Source organism: Vidua chalybeata, chromosome 22 (genome assembly GCF_026979565.1).
Source record: "Vidua chalybeata isolate OUT-0048 chromosome 22, bVidCha1 merged haplotype, whole genome shotgun sequence".
Classification (NCBI taxonomy): Eukaryota; Metazoa; Chordata; class Aves; order Passeriformes; family Viduidae; genus Vidua; species Vidua chalybeata.
In genome coordinates, this window is record NC_071551.1 from 5,471,753 (window position 1) to 5,495,620 (window position 23,868).

Genomic DNA, 23,868 nt, shown 5'->3' on the forward strand with positions numbered 1-23,868 from the left:
CATCCTAGACCTCATTTTTACCGTTCTCAGCACCTCAGCTGCGATCGCGGCGCTCCTTCCCGTTCCTTTCCCTCCCCTTTCCCGCCCCTCACAGCCTCTTCCTCCCCTTTCCCGCCCCTTTTTCCGCCCCTCACTGTCCGTTTCCTCGCCCCTTTTCCCACCCCTCACACCTCCTTCCCTCCCCTTGCGCTCTTCCCGCCCCTTTTCCCTCCCCCTAACATTCCCTTCCCTCCCATTCCCACCCTCACGGCACTTTTCCCATCCTTTTCCCATTCTACCCGCCCCTTTTCCCATTATTTTCCCATTCTACCCGCCCCTTTTCCCATCCTTTTCCCATTCTACCCGCCCCTTTTTCCATTATTTTCCCATTCTACCTGCCCCTTTTCCCATTATTTTCCCATTCTACCGGCCCGTTTTCCCATCCTTTTCCCACTCGTCCCGCCCCTTTTCCCGCCCTTTTCGCCCCCTCAGGGTAGGGGCGGTGTTTCCCGTCCCCTCACGCGGCCCCGCCCCTTTTCCCGCCCCTCGCGGACGGGATATCCCTGCGCGGGCGGCGGGTGCTCCGCCGCTGCCGGGGCCGCGGTGCCGCCTCAGGCCTCGTGTGCCTCCGCCCGCCATGGCGGCGGCGGCGGGCCCGGCACGGCTGGTGCGCTGCGGGCAGAAGGACGAGCTCTACCGGGCCGGGCTGCGCAGCGGAGCCGGCACGGCGCTGCGGGGGCTGGCGGGTAATGCCTGCGGGGGGTTGGATCCACCCCGAGCCCTCGCGGGTGTTCCGGGACCCGCCGGCACAGCGGGCCGACCCCGCGGCTGTGGATGGGGCTCGGAGGGGGCTGATGGCGAGTCCGGGAGGAATTCTCCGGGAGGAATTCCCCGGAAGGGCTCGGCTCGGCACGGATTTGGTGCAGTGACAGCCGCGCCCCCGTCCCGCAGGTGCCCGGCCGTGGCTGGAGTGGAGGAGGGAGTTGGAGCTGCTCTCCGATGTGGCCTATTTCGTGCTCACCACGCTGTCAGGTAACCTCCCCTGTCATTTATCACTATTTATCATTTCTGCCAACATCTGAAAGCTGAGGGGCCAGTGCCGCGGCTGCTGTGCTGGTGATCACCACGTGAGACTGCCCAACAGCAGTTCTTTTCAGCCTGGGGGTTGGTTGGGTTTGGATAAATGCCTTCTGGTAAATACAAAACCACGAAATTGTCGGGGTTGGGTTCAAACACACTTTATCAACACAGATAGATGTTTTTCTAAAAGTAGTTTTCTAAAAGCAGGAATAGATGACAGCATGAAAAGTATCCCTGCTTTAAGCCTTAAACTGCAGATACTGGATATCACCATGACGCTTATCTTCATTCAACAACAAAATAATAACTATTTCAAAATTCCAAAGCCTGAACAGCCTGTCCCCACTGCTCACCATATCCAGAATGATCCTGCAGTTGCCCTCTCACCCTGTGTTCTGTTGCACACATTGTTTAGGTTATCAGACTCTGGGAGAAGAGTATGTGAACATCATTCAGGTTGACCCAAGTAAGAAAAAGGTGCCTTCTTTCCTTCGTCGGGCCCTCTTCATTTCCCTGCACACCGTGGTACCCTACTGCCTGGAAAAGGCACTGCTGCACCTGGAACATGAGCTGCAGATGGAGGCTGAGGAATCCAGGACCCCAGAGAACCCCCCAGCACTTGGCTTTCCCAGCAGGAGCTTAATTCGCAGCTGGATTCGGAAGCAGGTTGGGGAGCTCACGGAGCAGCAGAAGAAAACAGCTGCCCAAGTCGTGTATGTCCTTAAACAATCCATCCCTCTGCTGCACCGGCTCCACCTGGCAGTGTTCTACATCCAGGGCACGTTCTACCACCTGTCCAAAAGGATCACAGGGATCTCATACGTAAGTGGTTTTGGTTCAAGATGTGAATGCAGAATTTTGGCCTTTTCTGGGGTGCCATATGTGTAAAGGGGATAAGGAATTTGGCTGTGGCTGATTATACAGGCAGAGCAGAGGGGTGAGAGGGAAGGTTTTGTTTTATTTGGGTGTGATGAGTCCCTGCAGTCAAGAGGTTACAGGTAATAAACATCAATGTGGTGTCACAAAATACTGTGTAACTTCAGTCTGTCTGCCACAAACACGCTGGAAGTGAGAGGTGACTTGATAAATCCATGGGAAATACTGTTCTGGACAACACCCAGTACACATTTAGGTAGCTCTTTTCTATATGAAGATAATTTTGTATCTTTACAAAAAAACATCAGCCATACTGAGCCCACAAATGTGTACAGACAAAAGAGTTCTCAATTCCCAGCATCAGTGCAGGAAAGAGGTGTTTGTTTGCTCAGGGATACATAAGAAAACCAAACCAATTAAAACTGCAATTTTTAAGGGTAGACAGCAGCTAAGTCCAGTCTGACTGAAGGTTGCTACACCTCCTGAGGGACAGCTGGCTAAGAAGTCCTAAAATGTCAATATTTAGGACAAAATGAGAATCCCAAATCAAGTTTATTGCAGATAGGGAGAGGCGGAACAGTTTACTAAAATCACAGTAACAAAACATCTTTCTTTCTGTGAATTCTGTAGCTGCATTTTGGAGGACTCCAAGGAGAAGATCAGAGTATCCGATCGAGTTACAAGTTTCTTGGAATAATTTCACTCTTCCACCTTCTGCTGACCATTGGAGTTCAGATGTACAGCTTCAAACAGAAGCAGAGAGCAAGGCAGGAGTGGAGGCTGCACCGCAACCTCGCTCACCAGAAGTAAGAGGTGGTTCTTAATTCCTAGGAAAGAGGTGGGAATGTCACAGCTGTCATGAACAGGGACAACACAGGAGTGACACCCCAATTTAGGTTACAGTCTGATGTAAACATTTCATTAATTAGCAAAACTAATTCCTTGCTATTTTGTGCGTGTCTTGGACTTCATGCTTTGGCATCTTTGAGACCCTTCATGAAAAGGGTTGATACTTGAGCACGGGTTCACTTCAGGATGTGTTATGCAGTATTTCTGCCAAGCAGGGTAAGTGCAATTAACCCCACCGTGCCTGTGTTCATTAGAAGCAGGAGCAAGGAGGCGGCGGCCGGGCGCCAGTCGCGCTGCACGCTGTGCCTGGAGGAGCGGCGGCACAGCACAGCCACCCCCTGCGGGCACCTGTTCTGCTGGGAGTGCATCACTGCCTGGTGCAACACCAGGGTGAGTACACAGCACATCCACACTGCCAGGTGCCCCCCAGCCTGGCTGCCAGCGCCCTGGGTCTCACTGGGCACCCAGAGCTGACCAGCACCTATGGGGCTGTTGAAATACAATGACAATTACATAGGTGAGGTCAGTAAGGTGAGCACTTTACACTGGGCCAGCTCAGGGGAGCTTGTACCACAGTTGGGACTGAAAAATTATTTTCTCAAAGTAGCTAAGCAGTTCTATTCAGATTTTCTTAAATAGAACTATTCAGTATGTCCATCTACTCCCTTTTCTTCCTGTAGGCAGAATGTCCACTGTGCAGAGAGAAGTTTCATCCTCAGAAACTGATCTACCTACGGCACTACCAAATGTAAAGGGAACCTCTTCTGTCTCCTCACACTTGTCCTACAGCTCGGGTTGGTCCAAGAAAAGGCTTTATTAAACTGGAAACTGCCTGTGCAAGGTGGCACTACATTCCTGTGTGACAGAATAAAGCTATTTCTGCATCTACCCTTCTGTCTCTTCTGATGTAGCTCCTGACCATATTAAAAATAGGGTTCTAAAACATGCTTTACTTCAGTTTAATAATTTTCTTCGTTTTGGACAATGGAAAACACGTGCAAACCAACAAAAAGCCACAGATCAATGTGAGCTAAAACTACCTGTCACTTCCCCAGGATTACTGAATTCCAGAGCTCCGCAAAGCCTTCATTTGACAAGATCAGAGGAAAAGGTGCCTACATACATTTTCCAATTAGTTGTCTGCTGAATCTGCTGAATTCCATTCAGAATCTTCCAAGAGCTAATCTTTTCCTACCTTCTGCAAGCGAATGCTCCCTGAAGAGTTGAAAAAGGCATTGCATGAAGGTAAACTGAGGGCAACCATTATTGAAAAGGAGTCATAAATAGTGTTAGATCAAGAGATGTATATAAAGATAGAGAACAAGTAAAGGGGAACACTGTCATTTAATAAATTTTGGAATTAAAAAGTCACTTAATAAAACTGCAGTTGTATCACATGAAAAAGTTTACATGCAGGTAATTTATCTCTTCCCCTCCCCCCAATAAAAAAAGAAAATCTGTGTTAAAACCCCCATGACTGTCTGTTCTGGCCAGTTTGGGTATGTCCTGTGGGGATGCATGAAGTCAACTTCAATTATTGAAGAAACCATTACATATGAAAGAAACTCCAACTAATAACAATTAAAATATATATTTTTATAATTCCAGGTCCTCAAAGGAAATTGTGATAGAGTTTGAACAAAGTTCTGAGTCATCAGAGCCCAATTTTAGCATCTGCTGGGAGATGGAACAGTGAAACTGGCATTAAAACCCAACACAAACGAGTTGCTTTAGAAGCTAAATGAGTATTTTTGCCCTACTGCAAACCCCATAATTTAGTAATTTCTTATTCCTATCTATACTTGTTTGGCTATAACTCAGTAATACCATGCATTTAGGAAACTGGCTTAAGTTCTGCATCTAATTTAGGTCTACTGAATTTTTCTATGAAAACAGCACACGGCCATGAAGCAGAAAACAGCATCACGTGTGCCAGCTTACACTTTCCTCCACAGATGTGCACAGCACTTCAGGGTGATGTTGAGCAGGAGAACTATGTAAAAATATCCAGCTCTAGGCCATTAACCTCTCCAGTGCAATGGATCTTGAAAGAAATAAATTATCCCAAATCCACGGGATTATCCAAAGTTTCTCCAACTTCTTACAAAAGAGAATGAACTCAATGCAATTTGGTTAGAATGCCAGTTTCCTCGAGAATCTGATATTTCAGATAAAAATAGCAAGATCCTCATAAAATGAAAATTCAACTGCTTTGTCACCACTCTGTTAATCACTTTTATGAAGAAAAAAGGCATTGTTACAATGGCTCAAAATCGTTCCTTTAGTGAGCAGTAGAATTGGTCAACAGGTTGATTGCTTCTTCCTAGCTAGCAAAGGTCTTCCCCACATCCTCTTTCCCTTTGTATTTCCTCTTGCCATGTGTGAAGGGTATATATCTGTACTTTATCATGTGCTGCAAAGAGAAAACAGCAGTTGTTGAGGCAAGAAAGTTATATAATATTTAGGAAAAAATGGTTTATAATACACACTGTAAATTACTGAGTCCTCCAGAAAAGAGAGTTCCTAGCAAAGGTAATGAAATAGCTAATCCCACAGCAGTTTAAATCTAAATAGAGTATGAGAGCAGTTTTATAAATCTCAGATTTTGGGTTACCCAACGAATTGTACACTACAGTGAAGATTACTGATTGGGGAACCATGGGAAACTGGAGAGAGCACTGAGGCACTCATTATTTACTACCCTTTCAACTTTAATTTACCACTTTGAATCACAGTACCTGTCCAAAATTCTGAATGTCTGAGGAAAAAAAACAGGCTTTTTTAAAATGCTAACAAACAATAATTTGTTAAAATGGTCTGAACCACTTGCCTATGTTCTTTCCCTTTCCCCCATCTACTTTCTCACACCACCTTGTGAGAACTTCCCTTTTCACCCACCAGAGATGGTTCAACACCTCTGCATCCAAAATAGCCACAGGAAGTGGATGAGAACCTGCATAAAACCCTGACACTGCACTCTAAAGTCAAAACCTTTTGAAACCAATTATAAAGTTTTGTAAAATCTGCTCAACACTGTAAACATGCCCCACCTGAACAATTAATGTTCAAGTATTAGTTATTGAAGTTCTTCCAGTAAAAGAAGTGTGTGCAGCACATTTAACCCCTGAAGGGCTCCACTGGATGGCCAGTTTGAAGCAATGCTGTAAATCCTGACATCCCAAATTCTCTGTTCTTGCCAAGTTACCTTGATTTGCCTCTTCATAGTGATACAAAATAGCATAATGAAGTACATCACAAGGATTGGCCAAAACACAGGAACGTTGAAAGCCTCAAAGAATGTACAAGCCATAGCAACCAGGATTCCTTTAGTGGCAGAATGCCTGAAAAATAATAGTAACAATTAATCCTGCCATTAATGTCATGCAGATATTTGTATTTTTCAAAAACGGAACACAGGCAGATGGATCCACTCACCAGAATTTGAATTCTGGGAGCCTTCTAATGAAAGGCCGAAATTCTTCATTTTGCCTTGTAGGTAAGGAAGGACCATCATCTAAAAATAACAGAAAAGAAACCAAACCACAAACCTCCTCACAGTAGTTTTTTACACTACTCAGACTCCAGTTTTTGGTTTGTTGTTTTTTTGTTTTTTTTTTACTTTCTATCTTAAGGAAAAAAAAAATCACAAAACAGCCAATTTCCATTGTCACACGTAGATCCCAGTTAAGAGTTGCTGATTTAATCTAAGTTCACAAAGATTCCTTAAAATAAACTTAACATAGATTCCTTGACAGAAAATAGGGAATAGGAATGCCAGGCCACTTGAGTTACTATGGGGAGAGCTTAAGTCACATAAACCTCCTTTTAAAACACAGAAAACAAGTACAATATGGAATATATTCAAGTCCCATGAAAAAAGACAGATTTTATAGCAACTCTTGATGTTAAGTTGTAAAGATTTTTTTTCAGGTCTAAAAAATACAATGTAGTGATAAAATTACTTTATCTTTACACTACAGTATCAGACAAAAGGAGCTGGAAGTTTGACCAAGTTTCAAATGATGGTGAAAAGGAACTTTGCCTCATACCTGAGTCTTCCATTAGAGAGGGGTCTACCTTTGGCGACAAGAAAGCTATGAAGAGGTTGAGGTGGTAGATTCCCAAGGCATATGTCACAATGTACCAACCCTGCACAGGGAGGAACACACAAGGGTAAAATCCTCCTGAAAATCATTCTCTGCTACTGATTTTTAAACAAGATTAAACAACCCAGGTTTTTTGCTTCCTTCAAAAGTTTTTTTGATATCCTCATTATTAACTGAAAGGTTGCTGGGCTTGTAAAAATATCAATTCTCAGGGATCAAAACAAGTTTTAGAGCATGACAGGAGAGCAAATCTCTCATGTAGTGACAGATTGAACATAAAATCGTGGTCTAGCATCCAAGTTCTCTATATTCAAGATGTGAACTTCAGAAGTAGTAAAGAGCATAAAACCATCCCTTTTTAAACCATCTTTGCAGCCCTCAGTGTCTGAAATGTTCCTACTACTATGGCCTGTAAAGGTTTCACATTCTATAATCTTCAGTTTTTGGGAATAACAGTAGCCAAGCTCTTAACTGAACTGCAGACTGGCATGGAACATCTGAAACAAGCATGGAACAATCAAAAATACCTGATTAGTGGGGAATAGTCTGCCCCTGGCCTGCAGGGAGAGAAATGCTGACAAAGCCATTCCTCATGGTTTTCATGACAGAAAGGAACCCCTGGCTCTGAGCATGTTGTTATACAGCTTTAATATAAAAGCAAAAACCTAATTACAACAGTTTTCAGAGACTTATTTTGTGATTTCAGATTGCCATCAGATGAATATCCTCAAGTGTTCACACATTTTTCTCTCTGCAACTTCCACACCCACAGGAGGTGTTCTCTCTTCAGACTACACAATTCACCTTCTGCCACGTGCTGAACGATACTACACCTCATTCTAAAGTAACAGCACACTTCAAAAACACTCTTAAGAATCAAAATTAGACCAGCAACAATATCTGGAACTACTTCAGCATCAAATCCAGTTCTCTCACCTGCAGTAAATAAACTCTAATCATGTAGATAAAGCTCAGCCCCAGCGTTACAATCCATCGCACTGCAGTGTAGGGGGTGGATTTGTCTAACCAGGACTGGTAGATCTGGAGGAAACACAACGTGCACAGTAAATGATAAATACTGTAAAATACTTGATGCACAATGGGTAAAGCTTATTTGAGGATAGTATGGGCAAAAGAAAGCATTTGGGAGGAGTATTTTGGGAAAGAGAACACTGAACACTTGTATTCTTTACTGCAAATGAATTAAACAGAACTGTACTTACAAGCTTCTATACTTTTACAAATGAAAAAAAATCCCTACTGCTTGGGGATTCTGTAAAGCAATTAAAATTTTCTGTGTTTTATACAAGTTGGTTCCCTTAAGATGAATTTGAAACTAATGTGAACTCACTCCCCATTTATGATAGCAACAATGTATTTTCACTGTGCAATGTCACACATATGCCCATTAAATATTCCAGTAAGCCATTTATTATAGGTATTTATCTATTTTAAAAGGCTTCAAAAGAAATCTTTTGTATAGATTTTAGCATTTCAACAATCCAGCCAACAAGGAGTGAGTTCAAGAAGCTGCAGTGAGATCTGCTCCTAAAGGAGTCAGAAAAACCCTTCACAAAACCAACCTGTCCAAGTCTTGAGAAAAATCTATAGACCACGGAAGGTTTTCCATGCACAGACTCCCCAATGCTGTCCCCTTCTGACATGGTGGCTGTGGAAACAAAACATGGGACAAGGGAACATTAAAATCCAAAATGTAAGCTCAGAGAGGTTTAAAGCACATTCTCTGAACCAGCATTTACACATAATATTCTTCTGGCTTGTCCTGTTTGAAACAAATTATTCTGACTATTCTTAAAGAGAGGACATTTATAGCAAAATGAATGAAAATTCCTTGCCCAAGAAAGCAAAGAACAGGGTATTTACAAAGGCAAGACAGGATCAGTTTTGGGGAAGGAAATAAGGAAGCCCATAAGGAAATTCAGCACCAGCCCAGCTGGACATTGTCACCTTGCTAAGGGACAGGCTGAGTACAAGCCTTAAGCAGTGAGACATGAACTCATGGCAGCACCTCCCTCCTGCCACCTCAGGCTCCAAAGGCAAAGAACAAAACCACAGTAAGCAGATTTTTTTTTTTTTTTTTAAAGCTGCTTAGGATTTTAAATACTGAGTAACTACATAGTGAAGAAATAAATTCAGGACTCTGCACACCAGTGGTTTCAGATGCTGCCAGAACACCAAACCCAAAGTGCTGCCCATGCTGGAATCATTCAATGAGTTTCTCTGTCTCTTGAACACCAAGAGCTGAGCAGTGACAGAAGAGTTTTATACCAGAGCAAAACTGCTCAGTCAAAGGGCCAAGAGCTTGAACTCAAATAAAAAATTACCCAAGGGGATTATTTTTCAGTCCATGCCTCTGCTACCAATTGAAGAGCTTTATTTTTCTTATCAGTGAGTTTTACAGCTCACTTCGAGACAGAAGCCAAATAAAGCTTAGGATCCTAAGCTGAAACATTTTGCCACATCACCAAGAGCAATCCCTGGCACTACTTCCTGGAATCCTCATCTGTGGGTGGGACTATGTAACTCTGGGATACTGGGAGTACACTCAGCCCTACTCAAGAGCCTCAGAGGGTAACAAATCTGCATGAAACATTCATAAATTTGGGAAAAAAAAAAAGTAAATTGTCTTAGATGCTGCAACACAGTGAAGATGCTGCAGAAAATTTAAGATCAAGGACAATCTGAGAAGGCACAAAACCTTAAAGCTGTGTATTTTTTCTGTAAACATCTGAAAACTACATCCTATGCAATAATTAGAAAGCAGAAAAAAAGGAGCCCTGTTACACTTCAAAAGCTAAAGGGACTCATTAGGAGGCTTCAAGAGCTGAGTCCACTTTGATTCAAGTTATAGCTAAAAGAAAAGAATCAAGCAGAAAGTCATAGAATATACACACTTTTCCATTACAGGCAAAAAGAAATACTCTTCTCCCCACTCTCTGCAGGGCAGAAATTGTCCAGCATTCTCAGCTGAGCATCATGTGGTGCTTTATTTTGGGGTATTTTTTAATGTTCTGAAGTATAAAGCTGTAACAGAAAGTTATTCAACTAATTAGAAACACAGAATAATTTATCAGAAACCAATGAAAACTCTCATAGCGTCAAAATTAATTCTACAGGTACATTCACAGCAGACCTTACACGACAATCTTGTCAATGTTACCCTGTGCAGAGCAAGTAGAAAATCATGTGTGTGAGGCTACTGAAGGCTTTTTGCTGGAGCAGGGATCATGCTTGGGGTAAAATATTATATATGATATATTATATATTATATATATAGTATATATTATATATGATTATGTATGGTCTTTTATCATGCACACAATTCTTCCAAAGCAGACCAATAAATACAACAGTTCTACTGAGGAGAAACCTCTCTGGGGCTCAGTTTAACCACAAGACCCAGACTAGAATTTAAAGCAATATTTCTTATCACATTAAAACTCTGCTGTAGGAATACCTGTAATGAACAATTATCAAAGGCAGGAGTCCTTGGCACTGCTCTGATGGCAGTTCACAGTTAAGAACACTGGGTTGTGTTGGTTTAAGGGAATGATTAAACCTAGACAGCTGCAATTTCTCTTTCATAATCTTGGAACCATAGAATGATTTGGGTTGGGAGGGACCTTAAAGATCATACCATTCCATCCCCTGCCACAGGCAGGGACACCTTCCACTACCCCAGGGTGTTCCAATGCCCGTCCAACCTGGCCTTGGACATTCCAGGGATCCAGGAGCAGGCACAGCTTCTCTGGACACCCTGTGCCAGGGCCCCAGCACCCTTCCAGGGAAGAATTCCATCCCAATATCCCATCTAACCCTGCCCTCCGGAAGTTTTAAGCCACATCCCACTGCCCTATCACTCCAGGGCCTTGTGAAAAGCCTCTTTCCATCTGTCTTGAAGTGTAACATCAGAGTCAGTGCCCAGCACAAGGAGCTGCCACCAACCTGCAGCCACTCCAGCACAGCCAGACTCACACAGGTGAACACAACCAGACACACAGACACAGAGGGGAACACAACCAGACACACAGACACAGAGGGGAACACAACCAGACACACAGACACAGAGGGGAACACAACCAGACACACAGACACAGAGGGGAACACAACCAGACACACAGACACAGAGGGGAACACAACCAGACACACACAGAGGTGAACACAACCAGACACACAGACACAGACACAGAGGGGAACACAACCAGACACACACACACACAGGTGAACACAACCAGACACACAGACACAGAGGGGAACACAACCAGACACACAGACACAGAGGTGAACACAACCAGGCACACACAGAGGTGAACACAACCAGACACACACACACACACACAGGTGAACACAACCAGATACACACACACAGGTGAACACAACCAGACACACAGACACAGAGGTGAACACAACCAGACACACAGACACAGAGGTGAACACAACCAGACACACAGACACAGAGGGGAACACAACCAGACACACACAGAGGTGAACACAACCAGACACACAGACACAGACACAGAGGGGAACACAACCAGACACACACACACACACACAGGTGAACACAACCAGACACACAGACACAGAGGGGAACACAACCAGACACACAGACACAGAGGGGAACACAACCAGACACACACAGAGGTGAACACAACCAGACACACACACACACAGGTGAACACAACCAGACACACACAGAGGTGAACACAACCAGACACACACACACAGAGGGGAACACAACCAGACACACACACACACACAGGTGAACACAACCAGACACACACACACACACAGGTGAACACAACCAGACACACACACACAGGTGAACACAACCAGACACACAGACACAGAGGGGAACACAACCAGACACACACAGAGGTGAACACAACCAGACACACAGACACACAGGTGAACACAACCAGACACACACACACAGGTGAGCACAACCAGATACACAGACACAGGTGAACGCAACCAGACACACACACACACAGAGGTGAACACAACCAGACACACACACACACACAGGTGAACACAACCAGACATACACACACAGAGGTGAACACAACCAGGCACACACACACATACAGAGCTGAACACAACCAGGCACACAGACACACACAGGTGAACACAATCAACGAGGGAATCGTTTGTACCAGCACAACTGAGGCTGCTCCTAAAACGAAACCGTATTACAGCAGCTTTCTCTGCTGAAAGCACCACGTAAGCGAAGGTACGGCCTGAACAATTGCGCTTTTCACCGCAATTGTTATGGTAATTTCATTACAAACACCAATGATCGCTGAGTTCTGAAAAGCAGAACCTCCGGCAGTAAGAATAGTCACTTTAAGCCTCACATCATCACACAGAGGTACAGAATTAGAGCATAATTCTGCTCATAACACAGATTTTTCTTAAATTTAAAACATAAATGAAGCAGGTAACTAGCAAAAACACATTACTCATTCAGGTTACCTTATCTCATAGAGGAAATGTCTTTGAACAGTAACACACTAAGGTGATTTATTAAGAACTGGGTGAACGGACAACCACGGGGAAACATCCCATTGGTCGCTCAGATTGGTTTTTCACACTAAAAAAAGGCAGTGTTTAATTTTATCCATTGCCACAGCAGCTGAGCAGCACCTGCGCTTCTCGCTTGTGCCCGCAAGCGGGGACTTCCCCCTGCCCGGGCACCGCTCAGCCCCGGCGCGCCGGGACGCTCGGTACAATGAACGGGGAGGGTGCGCTGCCTCGGCACGGAGCGGGGCGGGGTCGGCACAGGGGGAAACGAGCCCCGGGAGGCCGCGGTGGGAGCGCCGAGCCCGCAGCAGCCCCCGCGCTCCCGGAGGGGCCGCTCGCTCCAGGCCCCCGCCCGCCCGCGGGTGTCAGCGCCGCGCCCGGCGGCCCGAAGGCGCAGTGCCCGCTCCCGCTCCCACCCCGCTCCGGCCCCGGTCGGTCCCGGTACTCACAGGCCACCGGGCCGGTCCTGCCTTCCGCTCCCGCCCCTCCACACACCAATATGGCGGCAGCACCGGGATTCACTTCCGCTTCCGGGGTTCAGGGGCGGGGCACAGCCCCGGTGCTGCCCCGCTATTGGCCCCGGGGGAGAGGGCGGGGCCGCGGCGCCGGGCGGGGCGGCGGGAGGGCGTGCGCGTTCCGTGAGGGGACACGGAGAGCGGGCGGGGCGGTACCGGCGGAGAGGTGGGAGGGGTGTGTGTGTGTGGGTGGCCTGTGAGGCGGGGCGGGATCGGGCGGTACCGGCGCGGACCGAGCGCAGAACAGGACGGGACGGGGCGCGCGCCGCTGAGCGGGACCGCCCCGCTACCCTGAAGGGAGCGCCAAGCCCCGCCCCCCGGGGTAGCGCAGCCAATGGGAGTGGCTGCTGGGGTGGGCGTGGACGCGTGGCCAATGGCGGGACGTCCGCGGGCGGGGAGGCGGGGTCGAACCGAGCAATACCGAACTCAGCCGAGCCTGAACCGAGCTTTACCGAGATGGGCCGAATCGAGCCGAGCCGAACCGAGCCCGAGCCGAACTCAGCCGAGCTCGAACCGAGCTCTACCGAGAGGTCCCGAGTCGAACCGAACCGAGCCGAGCGGAGCCCCCTCACAGTATGAGGCCAAAGCTGTTGAAGGATTTAAAGTTTTAACGAGTTCAGTGTGCGTTATTCAGTGAGCACGTCCACGTGTGGGAATCAAAATCAGTAGGAGAAGACAAGAAATACTCGTTACGTGGTAAAAGAGGTGACACAAACATCCCTACGGCGCTGAGGTGCGTTAGTTCCCGTGGAACAGAAACACTGATAAAGGACCCCGGGCATGATAATTTCTTTTCCCTGGATTCGCTGCCACGAGGCTGTTCCGAGCAGTTCTGTACCGCCTTTGGGCACCACTGGGCGTCTCTCCAGCATCTGTTTTGTTCTTTTACTGAAGAATCAGTAAAATTCTTCAGGCTCCGTGGCTGCAGTATTTAGTACTAAAGTTTACATTCAATACATGCTCATAAGTGACAAGATGCCAAAAAAAAAATAGTTCTGATACTTCTGAAAATTCGATTGATTTAGTATTTATAGTATGCAAGTATATGAGCATACTTACTTATACATATAATAAATAGGTTAAAAACGAAATCTATTAATAATCAAATGAAATGTTGATATATTTATATCAACGTATAAAATATACAATAACTATTTTATTTTTTACATAACTATACATATATAATTGTGTTATTGTCTATATTTGTATATACAATCTATAGAATTGTATATATTATATATAACTTTAAAGACACCCCCTTAATACAAGTGATCCCTCAGCACATACTGATTTCAAATTATATAGCTTAACATGAAACAATAAAAACATAAATACCGTTTTTGCAAGCAAAAAAATAGCTTAAAGTTGGGGGGGGTTTAAGCTGTTTAGAATTAAATATTTATTTACTTGGCATAGATTATCACAGATTTATGGAAGAGCTAAGGAGCCTTCTGGAAAATAAACAGGAAATATGGGTAAAAATCAGAATTCTGGAGCAATCTGCTTTTCAAGGCACCTTAAAGATCATCAGAGGAGGAATTATGGGCGGGCAGCCCAGGGGGCACAAACCTGGTGGTAACATAAATGGCAAAACTTGGTTCAGTGCCCAAAAAAGGACAAATCTTTAAAAATTAAGTTAAGGATCTGGGAATTCTGGCTGCTTTGTGCACATAGGGTTCTGCAGGCGAGATTTTGAAGTTTGTTTCCTTGCTCAGATTATCTCAGTGAAGACCAAAAGCTATTGCTGATCAATCAGTGCACCCAGACATCTCACAGATAATTCTATGCCTCAAACTGGGTGAAACTGTAGGGATTTTGAAAAAATCTGGGGTTTTTTTCCTTCTGCTGAAATAGTACCGTGGATATCCTGAAGTAATCTGCTGGAGCAGGAAAACATGGGCATATATTTTATGTTTTATATTTTATTTTATATTTTATATTTTATATTTTATATTTTATATTTTATATTTTATATTTTATATTTTATATTTTTTATTTTTATATTTTATATTTTATATTTTATATTTTACATTATTTTTATTTTATTTTTCTATTATTTTATGTTATATTTTATAGTATAAATATATTATAAGTGCATTCTATCTTTTTATATAATAGATAATATTTATACTATATTATCTATTATATTTCAAGCTCTAGGGTATCCCAGCATTATTTCTGTGGGGTATGGGATGGATTGAATCTTGGCATGAATGTTTAATCTTAGTTTCAGCTGCAGCAGCATCAGGGCCAGATTTTTAGATCAATCCTTGGCAAGTGATAATCTTTTTAGTGAGTGGATGCTGTCAGCAGTCTGGGAATCTTCAGAGATTCAGGTCGATTAAATGTCCACTAAACAAATAATTACAGCTATCAACACAGGAGATTAATAATAGCAAACGACTTTGATTTATCCCCTTTTTAACAGTAAAACTGGTTTTGCATTCGGTAAAAATGTTGTGAAGAGGCGCGAGACAGAAATTATAACTGAGTAACAATGAACATGGAGCAGAGTCTCTGAAAGCTGGTTCTAAAAATAATTAAAATAATGAAATAAAACCCCCAGTGACCCGTGGTGGCCTCTGGTTTTCATGCATTTTTATGTGCACAGGTTTGAAAATGAAAGGAAACAATGACACATGAATGAAGTTTGCAGAGGTTAATGAAGGAAAACACTCATTTTTTTGCCACAGAAGTGTTTGCTCCCTGTGATCGCTCCTCTCTGGCTGCTGCCTCGTTCCATTCTGGGTTCATTCCCTGGGTGCTTTGGCTGAGTGTGGTTTGTCCCCGTTGCTGAGGAAGCCCTGCTGTCTGGCACACCTGTTAACCACACAAACAGGTGCCCGGCCTTCTGGGCTTCCTCACCTGCAGGAATCCACCTCAGGTACCTGTTCAGAACACTCATCGTGGCTGCAGTTCAGTGCAAATTATTTAACTTGCCATTGCTGTTACTTAGTGTTAGGCTGCGTGTGAGTGGGTAATAGGACATTAGAAGACACAATAAATCTTCCCAAATCTTGGTTATGATGACAACATAAGGATGTAAGCTGTAAAAATATAAATAAATAAATATAAACTAAATATAAAATATAAATAAATAAAACTATTTCTGATTTAAAGACCATGAATGAATCTCCCCACTAGTAAGTGCTGAGCTCTATTTTAATGGCTTTTGGAGGGGACCCCTAAATTCTGGTAAAAGACTACCCCGAGTAAAGCTACTTGTGAATTTCTGTACTTAATTTACTACTGTTTAGTTGTTTTCTCAGAACTAGCTGTTTCAAAGTTGTTCCCCACGATGAATAAATTCGTAACATCTCAGGTTTTTCGAACACAACATGAGTCATGCCAACCTGTTTTCGTAGGCTGCTGCAGAAATAAATTAATATGATAATATGACCCTGTGAAATTACTACTGTTCGTGTAATAAATGTTCTTATTTATTACCCGTAACATTTAATTGTAGTTTAAATAAATTCCATATAAAGAATGGTTTAGAAACAGAGTTTAGAAACAATCCACAATTGCATGATGCAGGAATAAATTCCCTATCAGTGATTCTTAGGAAAGGAGGGTTTGTAGGGTTGATAGCAAGATTTGTAGGGATGATAAACAGCTTTGCCTTTATCAGTTCCTGTTTGTCATGAACTCTCCACAGAACCCCAGACTGGTTTGGGTTGGGAGCCACCTCAAAGCCCATCCAGTTCCACCCCTGGCACAGGCAGGGACACCTTCCACTATCCCAGGGTGCTCCAAGCCCTGTCCAGCCTGGCCTTGGACACTTCCAGGGATCCAGGGGCATCCATTTCTGGTGTGGTTGCTCTCAGCCCCTTGCAGTGGCTTTGTGTCCGTGGCATCCTGTGTCTCTGAATCACAGAAAACACAGGGCCTTGCTAAAACATAAGAGTTTTATGTGTTTAAAGCAGAATTTCCAATTCTGGCTTAAAATCCAAACCAAACACAAACAAACCCCCTGTAGTTTAGCTCATCCCATCACTGGGAGCTCAGAGCTTTCCCTTTTTCCCTCTCCCTGCTCCCTTTGGGCACCGGTGGCTCTTTTTCTGGAGGCCCCTGTGTCACTGCGGGTGTTCACGCCTTTGTTTCTCTGCAGAAATGTGTGATGTAGAGATAGTGCTTGTGTGGACGTCAGCATTTCCAAACCTTGCATGTGTTGCATTGCTAAGCAACTTTTAGCAACACTTATCTCGCGTCCTTATGCCATCTGGAAAAGAGGATTAGACAAGGAAACGTGCCAGGGAGAGACAAAGGCACATCTAAGAAAGAGGTGGCTTAATTGCTTAAGAGAATGAGTGACATTAATAGTAGGCAATCAGCAGAAGTGATTGAAAGCAGGCACAATGCTTCACAGGTAGTGATAAGGAAGCTCTGGGAAAGGTGGCATATTTTATATCCCCTGGCCTCTTCCCTCCCTGCAGGAGGCAGAACTTGGCTGCATCCCATTGCATGATGCAAGATGAAGGCCCCTGGGATTTCAGATTATAAATTAGATACAGTTCCAGTGACAGTGAGTCTTTTCTAGATCTTCCAGTTGTTCTGTCCATCCAGGAGTATGACTGCCTGGCTGCTGTTTGGAGGTCCATTCCCTCCAGCAGAGGAGGCTGGGAGCTGCCAGTGGAGCCTGGAACTTGAGTTGTTGCTTGTAGAGGTTTTGTACACACGAGTTACAATGATTTTGTACATGAGTTATCATCACTGCAGCTATTCTGGGATAACTGCTGAGGAAAACATCCTGTGCTTTGGGGGGATGGCAAGGGTAGAGCAGAGCACGTGGTGTCAGGAGTGTGTTTCTAAAGAAGTGCCTTGTCTTTGTTGTCATCTTCAGCACACCTGTAACTGCTAGAGGTGTAAACCAAGCTGCACCTTTGGCTACTAAATCCATCTGGACCTTTAGCTGGGTTCACACACATTTAAAAATTGTAGGATACCTTCTTTTGGTACCTCTGCTGTTATCACATAAAAAGCCAAATATCCAACTTAATAGAAGAATGATCATTTTAGGTTTTAAATATTCTTATCTCTAGTTTCTTATGCACTCTGAGATTAGAAAAATGTTGCCTGATGGCTAAACAGGGTTTAGTACCACGTAAAACCAGTGAGGTTTGTTACTGAGCTGTTTTATTTCCCATACCTGGACTTTTGACTGCACTTTGACCGTTGTCTGATTATTTCCATCTCAGTTGTGACTCTAAAGTCTTCCAATAATATGGAACAATTCACACTAAATTTCAGTGCCAGCTCTGAGCTTTAAGATGATTTTTACATGTATCTTGGAATAGAATTGTCTCCTAATATACAATGCTATACTTTCTTCTCCCAGCAGGAACTGAAAGCAGTATTCCTGACCATGACCTCTCCTGTCCTGGCTGGCTGTGCTGCCAGTTAATGTCATTAAAATGGTGGCTGCATGTTCATGATGACGTCAGACTGAGCTGCACACTTACGTGTCCAGTTTTAACATTGCTGGAAACTTAATTGGCTCATACCTAAACTTCTGTGGTATTTGGCTTTGCAGCCTTAGGAACCTTTAAACTTCTTTGCAAAAGGAATACCTTGGGTGAAATGCAGGCTGGATTTAAATAACCAAAGCTTTTTGGAATGGAGTTTGGTACACTATTTCACTTTTCACAATCTTTAAAAAGCAAAATAATGTGTGATTCTGTATGTGACAAAGCAGTTATTCATTCTTGCCATGTAATTTAATGCGATGTTCTATATGAACTGAAGGGCTTCACATAATAGTATCCCACAGTAACAAACCTTGGGCAAGAAACGTTTGATTCTCCTCCCTTTCCCCTTTAGAGCAGTGCCACATAATCCTTGGTTGTTGTGTGGTCTCCTATTCAACTTTTCACACAAATGTTGGAAGGGTATTTATAAAAAGTCTTGAGGACCACCCACTTTGCTATTGAAAATTGGCTGAAATAATCCCTTCTTTATAATTTAGCTGCGTTGTTGTCGAAATTTAAGTTCCATGTGTATTTCTGTTCAAGGGGCAGGGGAGAAACGACGTGTTGGATGGACGGGGCGCTGTGGTCGATTGTGGAGGTGACACCTGTGACGGGCGCAGTGCCTGGGACGTCCCTTCATTGTGCTCCCATTACTGACAGGACTCTGACATAATGCTTTGGCTGTGCCTCGTTTGATGGATATGATCTGCCTGGAGTGTTTGGCATCCTCTGAGTGCTCAGCTCTCCCACAACACAAAGTTCTCTGGAGCAAGAGGGACAGAGACCTTTCCTCAGGGGAGAGAGCTTCATTCCAATTAAATGCAGAAGTACAGTGAGGTGTCCAATTGTTGTGTTCCTGGTCCACCACAATGTCCAATGTTCTTCCAATGAATTTTTATTCTTGCAATGAGGGAGTGGTTTTTGCGTTTAATACTGTCAATTTTTAATTTTAAAAGGAAAGTACTTTGGAATCAAAAAGTTGGAAAAATAGGAAAAAAACAAGCTCTGAGTGTGCGTGCATAGTTTCTGTGTTTGTCAGGGAATAATCCCAGTTAGTGTAAATTACACATTATACACTGGAAACAGTAAAGGATTGCTCAGCAGGTTGTAATTAGTCAAGCACAGAGCACAAATGAATCCCATCCTAATGCAGAGATATGGAATCCATGGCTTCTTCATGGAAAGCTTGTCTAATCCAATTGACTTCTGGGGGCGTTCTGTTTGCACAGCTCACACAGCTCCAACCAGAGCACAGCTGGGCAAGAGGTGCTCAGAAGTACATCTTGGATTGCCTCACTCAGATATGAATGTATCACCTTAAAGAAAATGATCCCAAAACCTGGGAATCCAGCAAATATGGATGTACTCTCAGTGTCAGGCAAGCAAAACACATGGAATGGAACTCAGAAGAACCAATCTATACAGCAGCCCATCCAAACAATATTTGCATGTCAGAATCTACTGTGGGATGTTAACACTCTTAAAATGAAATATTTAACAAAAACAATCAGAGGAATATAGTTCACCAGTTTGATTTATTTCTACCTTTAATACTAGACATGCTTACAATGCTAGGTCATATGTTCTGAACCCAGAATGGAAATGTTTCTTTTTAGAAGCATTTCCTCTAAAGGAATAAGTTTTTGTAGGTTTCAGAAGTCTCACAGTAAAGTGCTTCTTTAATCCAGCCAAAGTTGATAGTAATCAAAATTCATAGCAATGTTCAAACCCTGTGGAATGTTGGGATGGCCTGTTCCATGATTAGTTAGCAGATGTTAACTTTAACAGGCCCTTTTTTCTGGCACTGTAAGCTGAACAATAAGGAATTGAATAGGTCTTGAAGAAATCGCTACACAATCATGGGAGTATTCTCTTCAGATTACTATAAGGATATATTTGAAGAGAGAAAATTTGTTCCACTCCTGTTCATTGGGTACTTAGAAGACTTAATTTTCCCTTTTCTCAGCAGTGCAATCATTTACATTCTGCATTAAGAAAGCATGATATTCCTGTTTATTGCAAAAACTTCATTGTTTTCTTTTAATCTTTTTAAAATGCATTTTTGTGGAAGCTGAGGTTATTGACAGGACTTCAGTTTAAGCATCTAGATAATTATTTCAGGCAGAAAGATAGCTTGGCTTTTGTGAAAAAGCTGCCTTTGAGGAAATGAATGTGTGTCTTCTTTCCTTCCCTCTGGGAAGACAGGTTCGCTTTACCACTGCACAGCAGAGAGGATCTGGGGGGGAAAAAGAGCAAAAAACAGCCCTGTGGAGGCTGAGGTGAGGGGAAGGCAGTTCACCCGGTGTCAAGGCAGATCTTCCTCCTGCAGCCCGTGGAAGGTTTGCAAGAAGCCGTGTGGAGCAGGTGTTTGGTGTCCTGGAGGAAAGGCAGCCCAGGGAAAGCCCAGGCAGGAGCAGGAGCAGGTTCTCCTGGTGGGATTCTGGCTTGTGGAGGAGCTCTGCTGGAGCAGGGAACATGCAAAGAGGAGGGAGCACCAGAGAGGGAATGTCATGGGCTGGCCACAACCCCCCATTCCTCATCCCCTGCACCACTCTGTGGGGAGGGGATGAAGGAATTAGGTGAGGGTGAGGAAAAAAGGGCCTGAGTTGGGCAGGAAGAATGTCCAAGCATAATTTAATTTGTAATTATTTCCCTGAGTCTGTCTTGCCCATGGTGGCAATCAGTAAATATTCTCCATGTCTTCATTTTGACCATGAGCCTTTTCATCTCATTTTCCTCCCTGCTGTTGAGAAGAGGGAATGAGAGCACAGCTGGCTGGGCACCTGGCAGCCAGCCTTGGGCAACCCACCACAAAGGCTAGGAAGGATATAACAAATAAAGCTCCAGTGGGTCATTCCATTCAATGAACTCAGATTTGGTTGAGATTTTCTTTCCTCTGAGTCATAATTTTTAACCTTCTTAATTTTACCCTTCATCATCATCAGCCACTGACTTTCCTCTGTTTTATGCTGTTGGCCAAAATAGAGAGTTCTGTTGTCTTTTTGAGTAAAAAGTACAGTAAAAGTGTTTTATACCCTGATTTAAAAATTTTACCAGAACTTGTAACATCATGCCACAGTAAGAAACAGTGACTATACAGTTTATAACTGATTATTTATTTGTTGGGTTTTTTTGGTTATCAGCTGTGCATGGTCATGGTCTGGAAATCCAGGGTGGCATCAAAAACCACCAAATTCCATCGAGTTCTGCTACCAGCTTTGAGTTATTTGGAAGAAAGAGAGGAAAATAGTTAAATCCTGTCTACAAGGTGTGGGGAAGAGCCAATTTCTTTATGTGTTTCCCATGATTATTGTAGAAATGCAATATTCTAAAACCAGGTAGTTAATTTGCCAACTTCATAAATTACAGCAACTGTATAAAAGTGTTACACAACAAAAATGGTAGAAAATACCTTTTTTAGATGCTGAGGTGTTTTTGTGATTGTCAAATGTACTTTTATAGTATAATTTTCAGCCTTTAAAGAGTTCAGGTTTTTCACTGCCCTCCCAAGCTCCAGTTGGTGGTTTCCAGCTCATGGAAGGAGTCTCAAGGAATTACAGCAAGTTCTGTCTTCAATAATTAGGACCATAAAAATCATTCTTCTAAACACTGATTTGTGGTCCTAAATTAATCATTGGTTTCTGAAGTATTGAAGTCCCTGGAAACTGCTGGATGTAGCAGTACTTTTAAGAAGCCAGGAACCTTTAAAGCTCACCAAAACTTGTTTCAAAAATCTCATCCAGCATTAGGTTTCTCTCTGTATTTTATAGCAATGTTGTTCTTTTTTTTTCCTTGTCAAGGATAATAGCTGATGTCAGAATTGTAAATACTCTACAATAATTATTTGAAGTACAGAACCAGATTAAATAGACCCTACAGTGAAATATTTCTTTGAACTGTGAAACTTGATTCTTTGTTTATTAGGAAAGTCACTACTTTAAGTTCATGCAGCATTTCAAAAGTCTTGGAAAACACAAGAAGTCCTAAATGAATTCTAAATTCCCATTTGTCAGCTCCATCTCCAGTCAGACACAATCTAATAGATTTAAGTTGTTGGAGAGGTAGTTCTCAATATGATGTTTAATGTATGTTTTCTGCTGGATGCCCTGCTGTAAATTTAATACACTGAGCACCTAACGGATGTCATGGTGAATTTTTTCCTTATATTTGGACTTAATTAAGATTTAAAACCCATCAGCACAAACAAACAAAAATGTCAAAACTGTTTTCTCTCCCTGGCTCTGAGTGTATAAGCTATCTTTTGACATATGTTGCATCTGGAAGCTGGGAACTGAAATCTCCTGTTTCTGTCATTAGCAATTCTGGATTTGCACTGGCTGATTTGCCATTCCCTAAGGGAGACAGAGCCAGAATCTGGGTCTGACACCCAATATAGAGCAGGAGATGCTTCGAGCAGCCAGCATGGTGAGTAAAGATAATGGATTAGTTGACTGCTCAGCTTTCTAGTTAACTGAAAAATAAAAAAGCATCTTTGCATCGCAGTAAAATAACTTGAGAGTATAAGAAACAGCCTTTGTAATACAAACAGGCAGAGGTTTTTTTTAGCAGAGTGCTGAGTTCCTCATAATAAATACAAACAAAGTAATTTTTTGACATTGATTCCATTCTGTAGGAGAAATCTTTCCCTCCTGGGGTTTCTGCTCAGTTATTTTATTCAGGCAAAACACAGTGGTGTGCAATAAGATCAAAAGAGTTCAAGTTAATAATTTCTGCAGTCCTAATTCACTTACCAAGAATGAAATAGGGCCTAATACTTAAATCTGGACCCCAGACTTTATACCCTTCACTGATATTCAGAAACACTGCTAGTACTTCACATACTTTCAGTAACAACTTTGGCATGTGAAATGGTCCCATAAATACAGCAGCTACATGACCTTAAACTGTGGGAGTTCTACTTTCAGGGAAAATCAGGAATATTCAGGCATGTAGGCTTTTATGTCCACGCAAAACCATTTTCACATTTTACAAGTTATTAAAGCAGATGGTGGAGGCAGAAATGTTTAATTTTTTCCCTGATTTAATGTTCTGTCTGATCTGTAATTTGTGGTGATTGAACAGCCGTTTTAACCTGGGAATTACTTTGGTGCTGGAGTAACAAGTTCTAGCACTGCTACTCCAGGCAGTGAGAAGTTGAGTGTTTAAAAATCACTTTTCCTTCAGAAACACATGATTTGGCTAATTTTTTAAGGTTCTAAAGGTGGTGGATTTGGGTTCTGTTTATTTATATTGTGGGATTTGCAACATTGGAATTCCCAAACCATAACACTGGATACGTTACACTTTCTCTTGATGTCCTAATTGCAACAGAAAGTTTGGGGCGTGGGGGGGAACCCCCACAGAATCCTCCTGGCTATGAAATAAAATCAGAAGATTTGGTGACTTTGATTTTAAGTTTCAAATTTGATGCTTCTGAGGAGGTTTTTGTAGCTG

General features: G+C 43.2%; 2 protein-coding genes and 1 long non-coding RNA gene across 5 annotated transcripts in view; 2 read left to right on the forward strand and 1 right to left on the reverse strand.

Annotated features, from left to right (window-relative positions):
* Positions 1-234: 234 nt before the first annotated feature.
* Positions 235-3,672, forward strand: PEX10 (peroxisomal biogenesis factor 10). The gene is made up of 6 exons (XM_053963177.1): positions 235-725; positions 931-1,011; positions 1,475-1,881; positions 2,566-2,741; positions 3,039-3,174; positions 3,465-3,672. The coding sequence occupies exons 1-6, from the start codon at positions 617-619 to the stop codon at positions 3,534-3,536; spliced, it is 981 nt and encodes a 326-aa protein (XP_053819152.1). The 5' UTR covers positions 235-616; the 3' UTR covers positions 3,537-3,672.
* A 437-nt stretch (positions 3,673-4,109) lies between these two features.
* RER1 (retention in endoplasmic reticulum sorting receptor 1) lies at positions 4,110-12,971 on the reverse strand. 2 transcript variants are annotated; one of them, XM_053963182.1, is made up of 8 exons: positions 12,881-12,939; positions 12,384-12,501; positions 8,474-8,559; positions 7,827-7,931; positions 6,834-6,933; positions 6,220-6,298; positions 5,990-6,125; positions 4,110-5,197 (listed from the first exon to the last, which is right to left on the reverse strand). In XM_053963182.1, the coding sequence occupies exons 3-8, from the start codon at positions 8,552-8,554 to the stop codon at positions 5,108-5,110; spliced, it is 591 nt and encodes a 196-aa protein (XP_053819157.1). In that variant the 5' UTR covers positions 8,555-8,559; positions 12,384-12,501; positions 12,881-12,939; the 3' UTR covers positions 4,110-5,107. The 2 variants fall into 2 exon arrangements, with proteins under 2 accessions (XP_053819157.1, XP_053819156.1); XM_053963181.1 differs by lacking the exon at positions 12,384-12,501 and having other exon boundaries at positions 12,881-12,971.
* A 276-nt stretch (positions 12,972-13,247) lies between these two features.
* LOC128799075 (uncharacterized) overlaps positions 13,248-23,868 on the forward strand; it is a 113,338-nt gene continuing 102,717 nt past the window's right edge. For both annotated transcript variants that reach the window (XR_008434637.1, XR_008434638.1), the window contains exon 1: positions 13,248-13,679. This is a non-coding gene — a long non-coding RNA (uncharacterized LOC128799075). The remainder of the gene's footprint in view (positions 13,680-23,868) is intronic.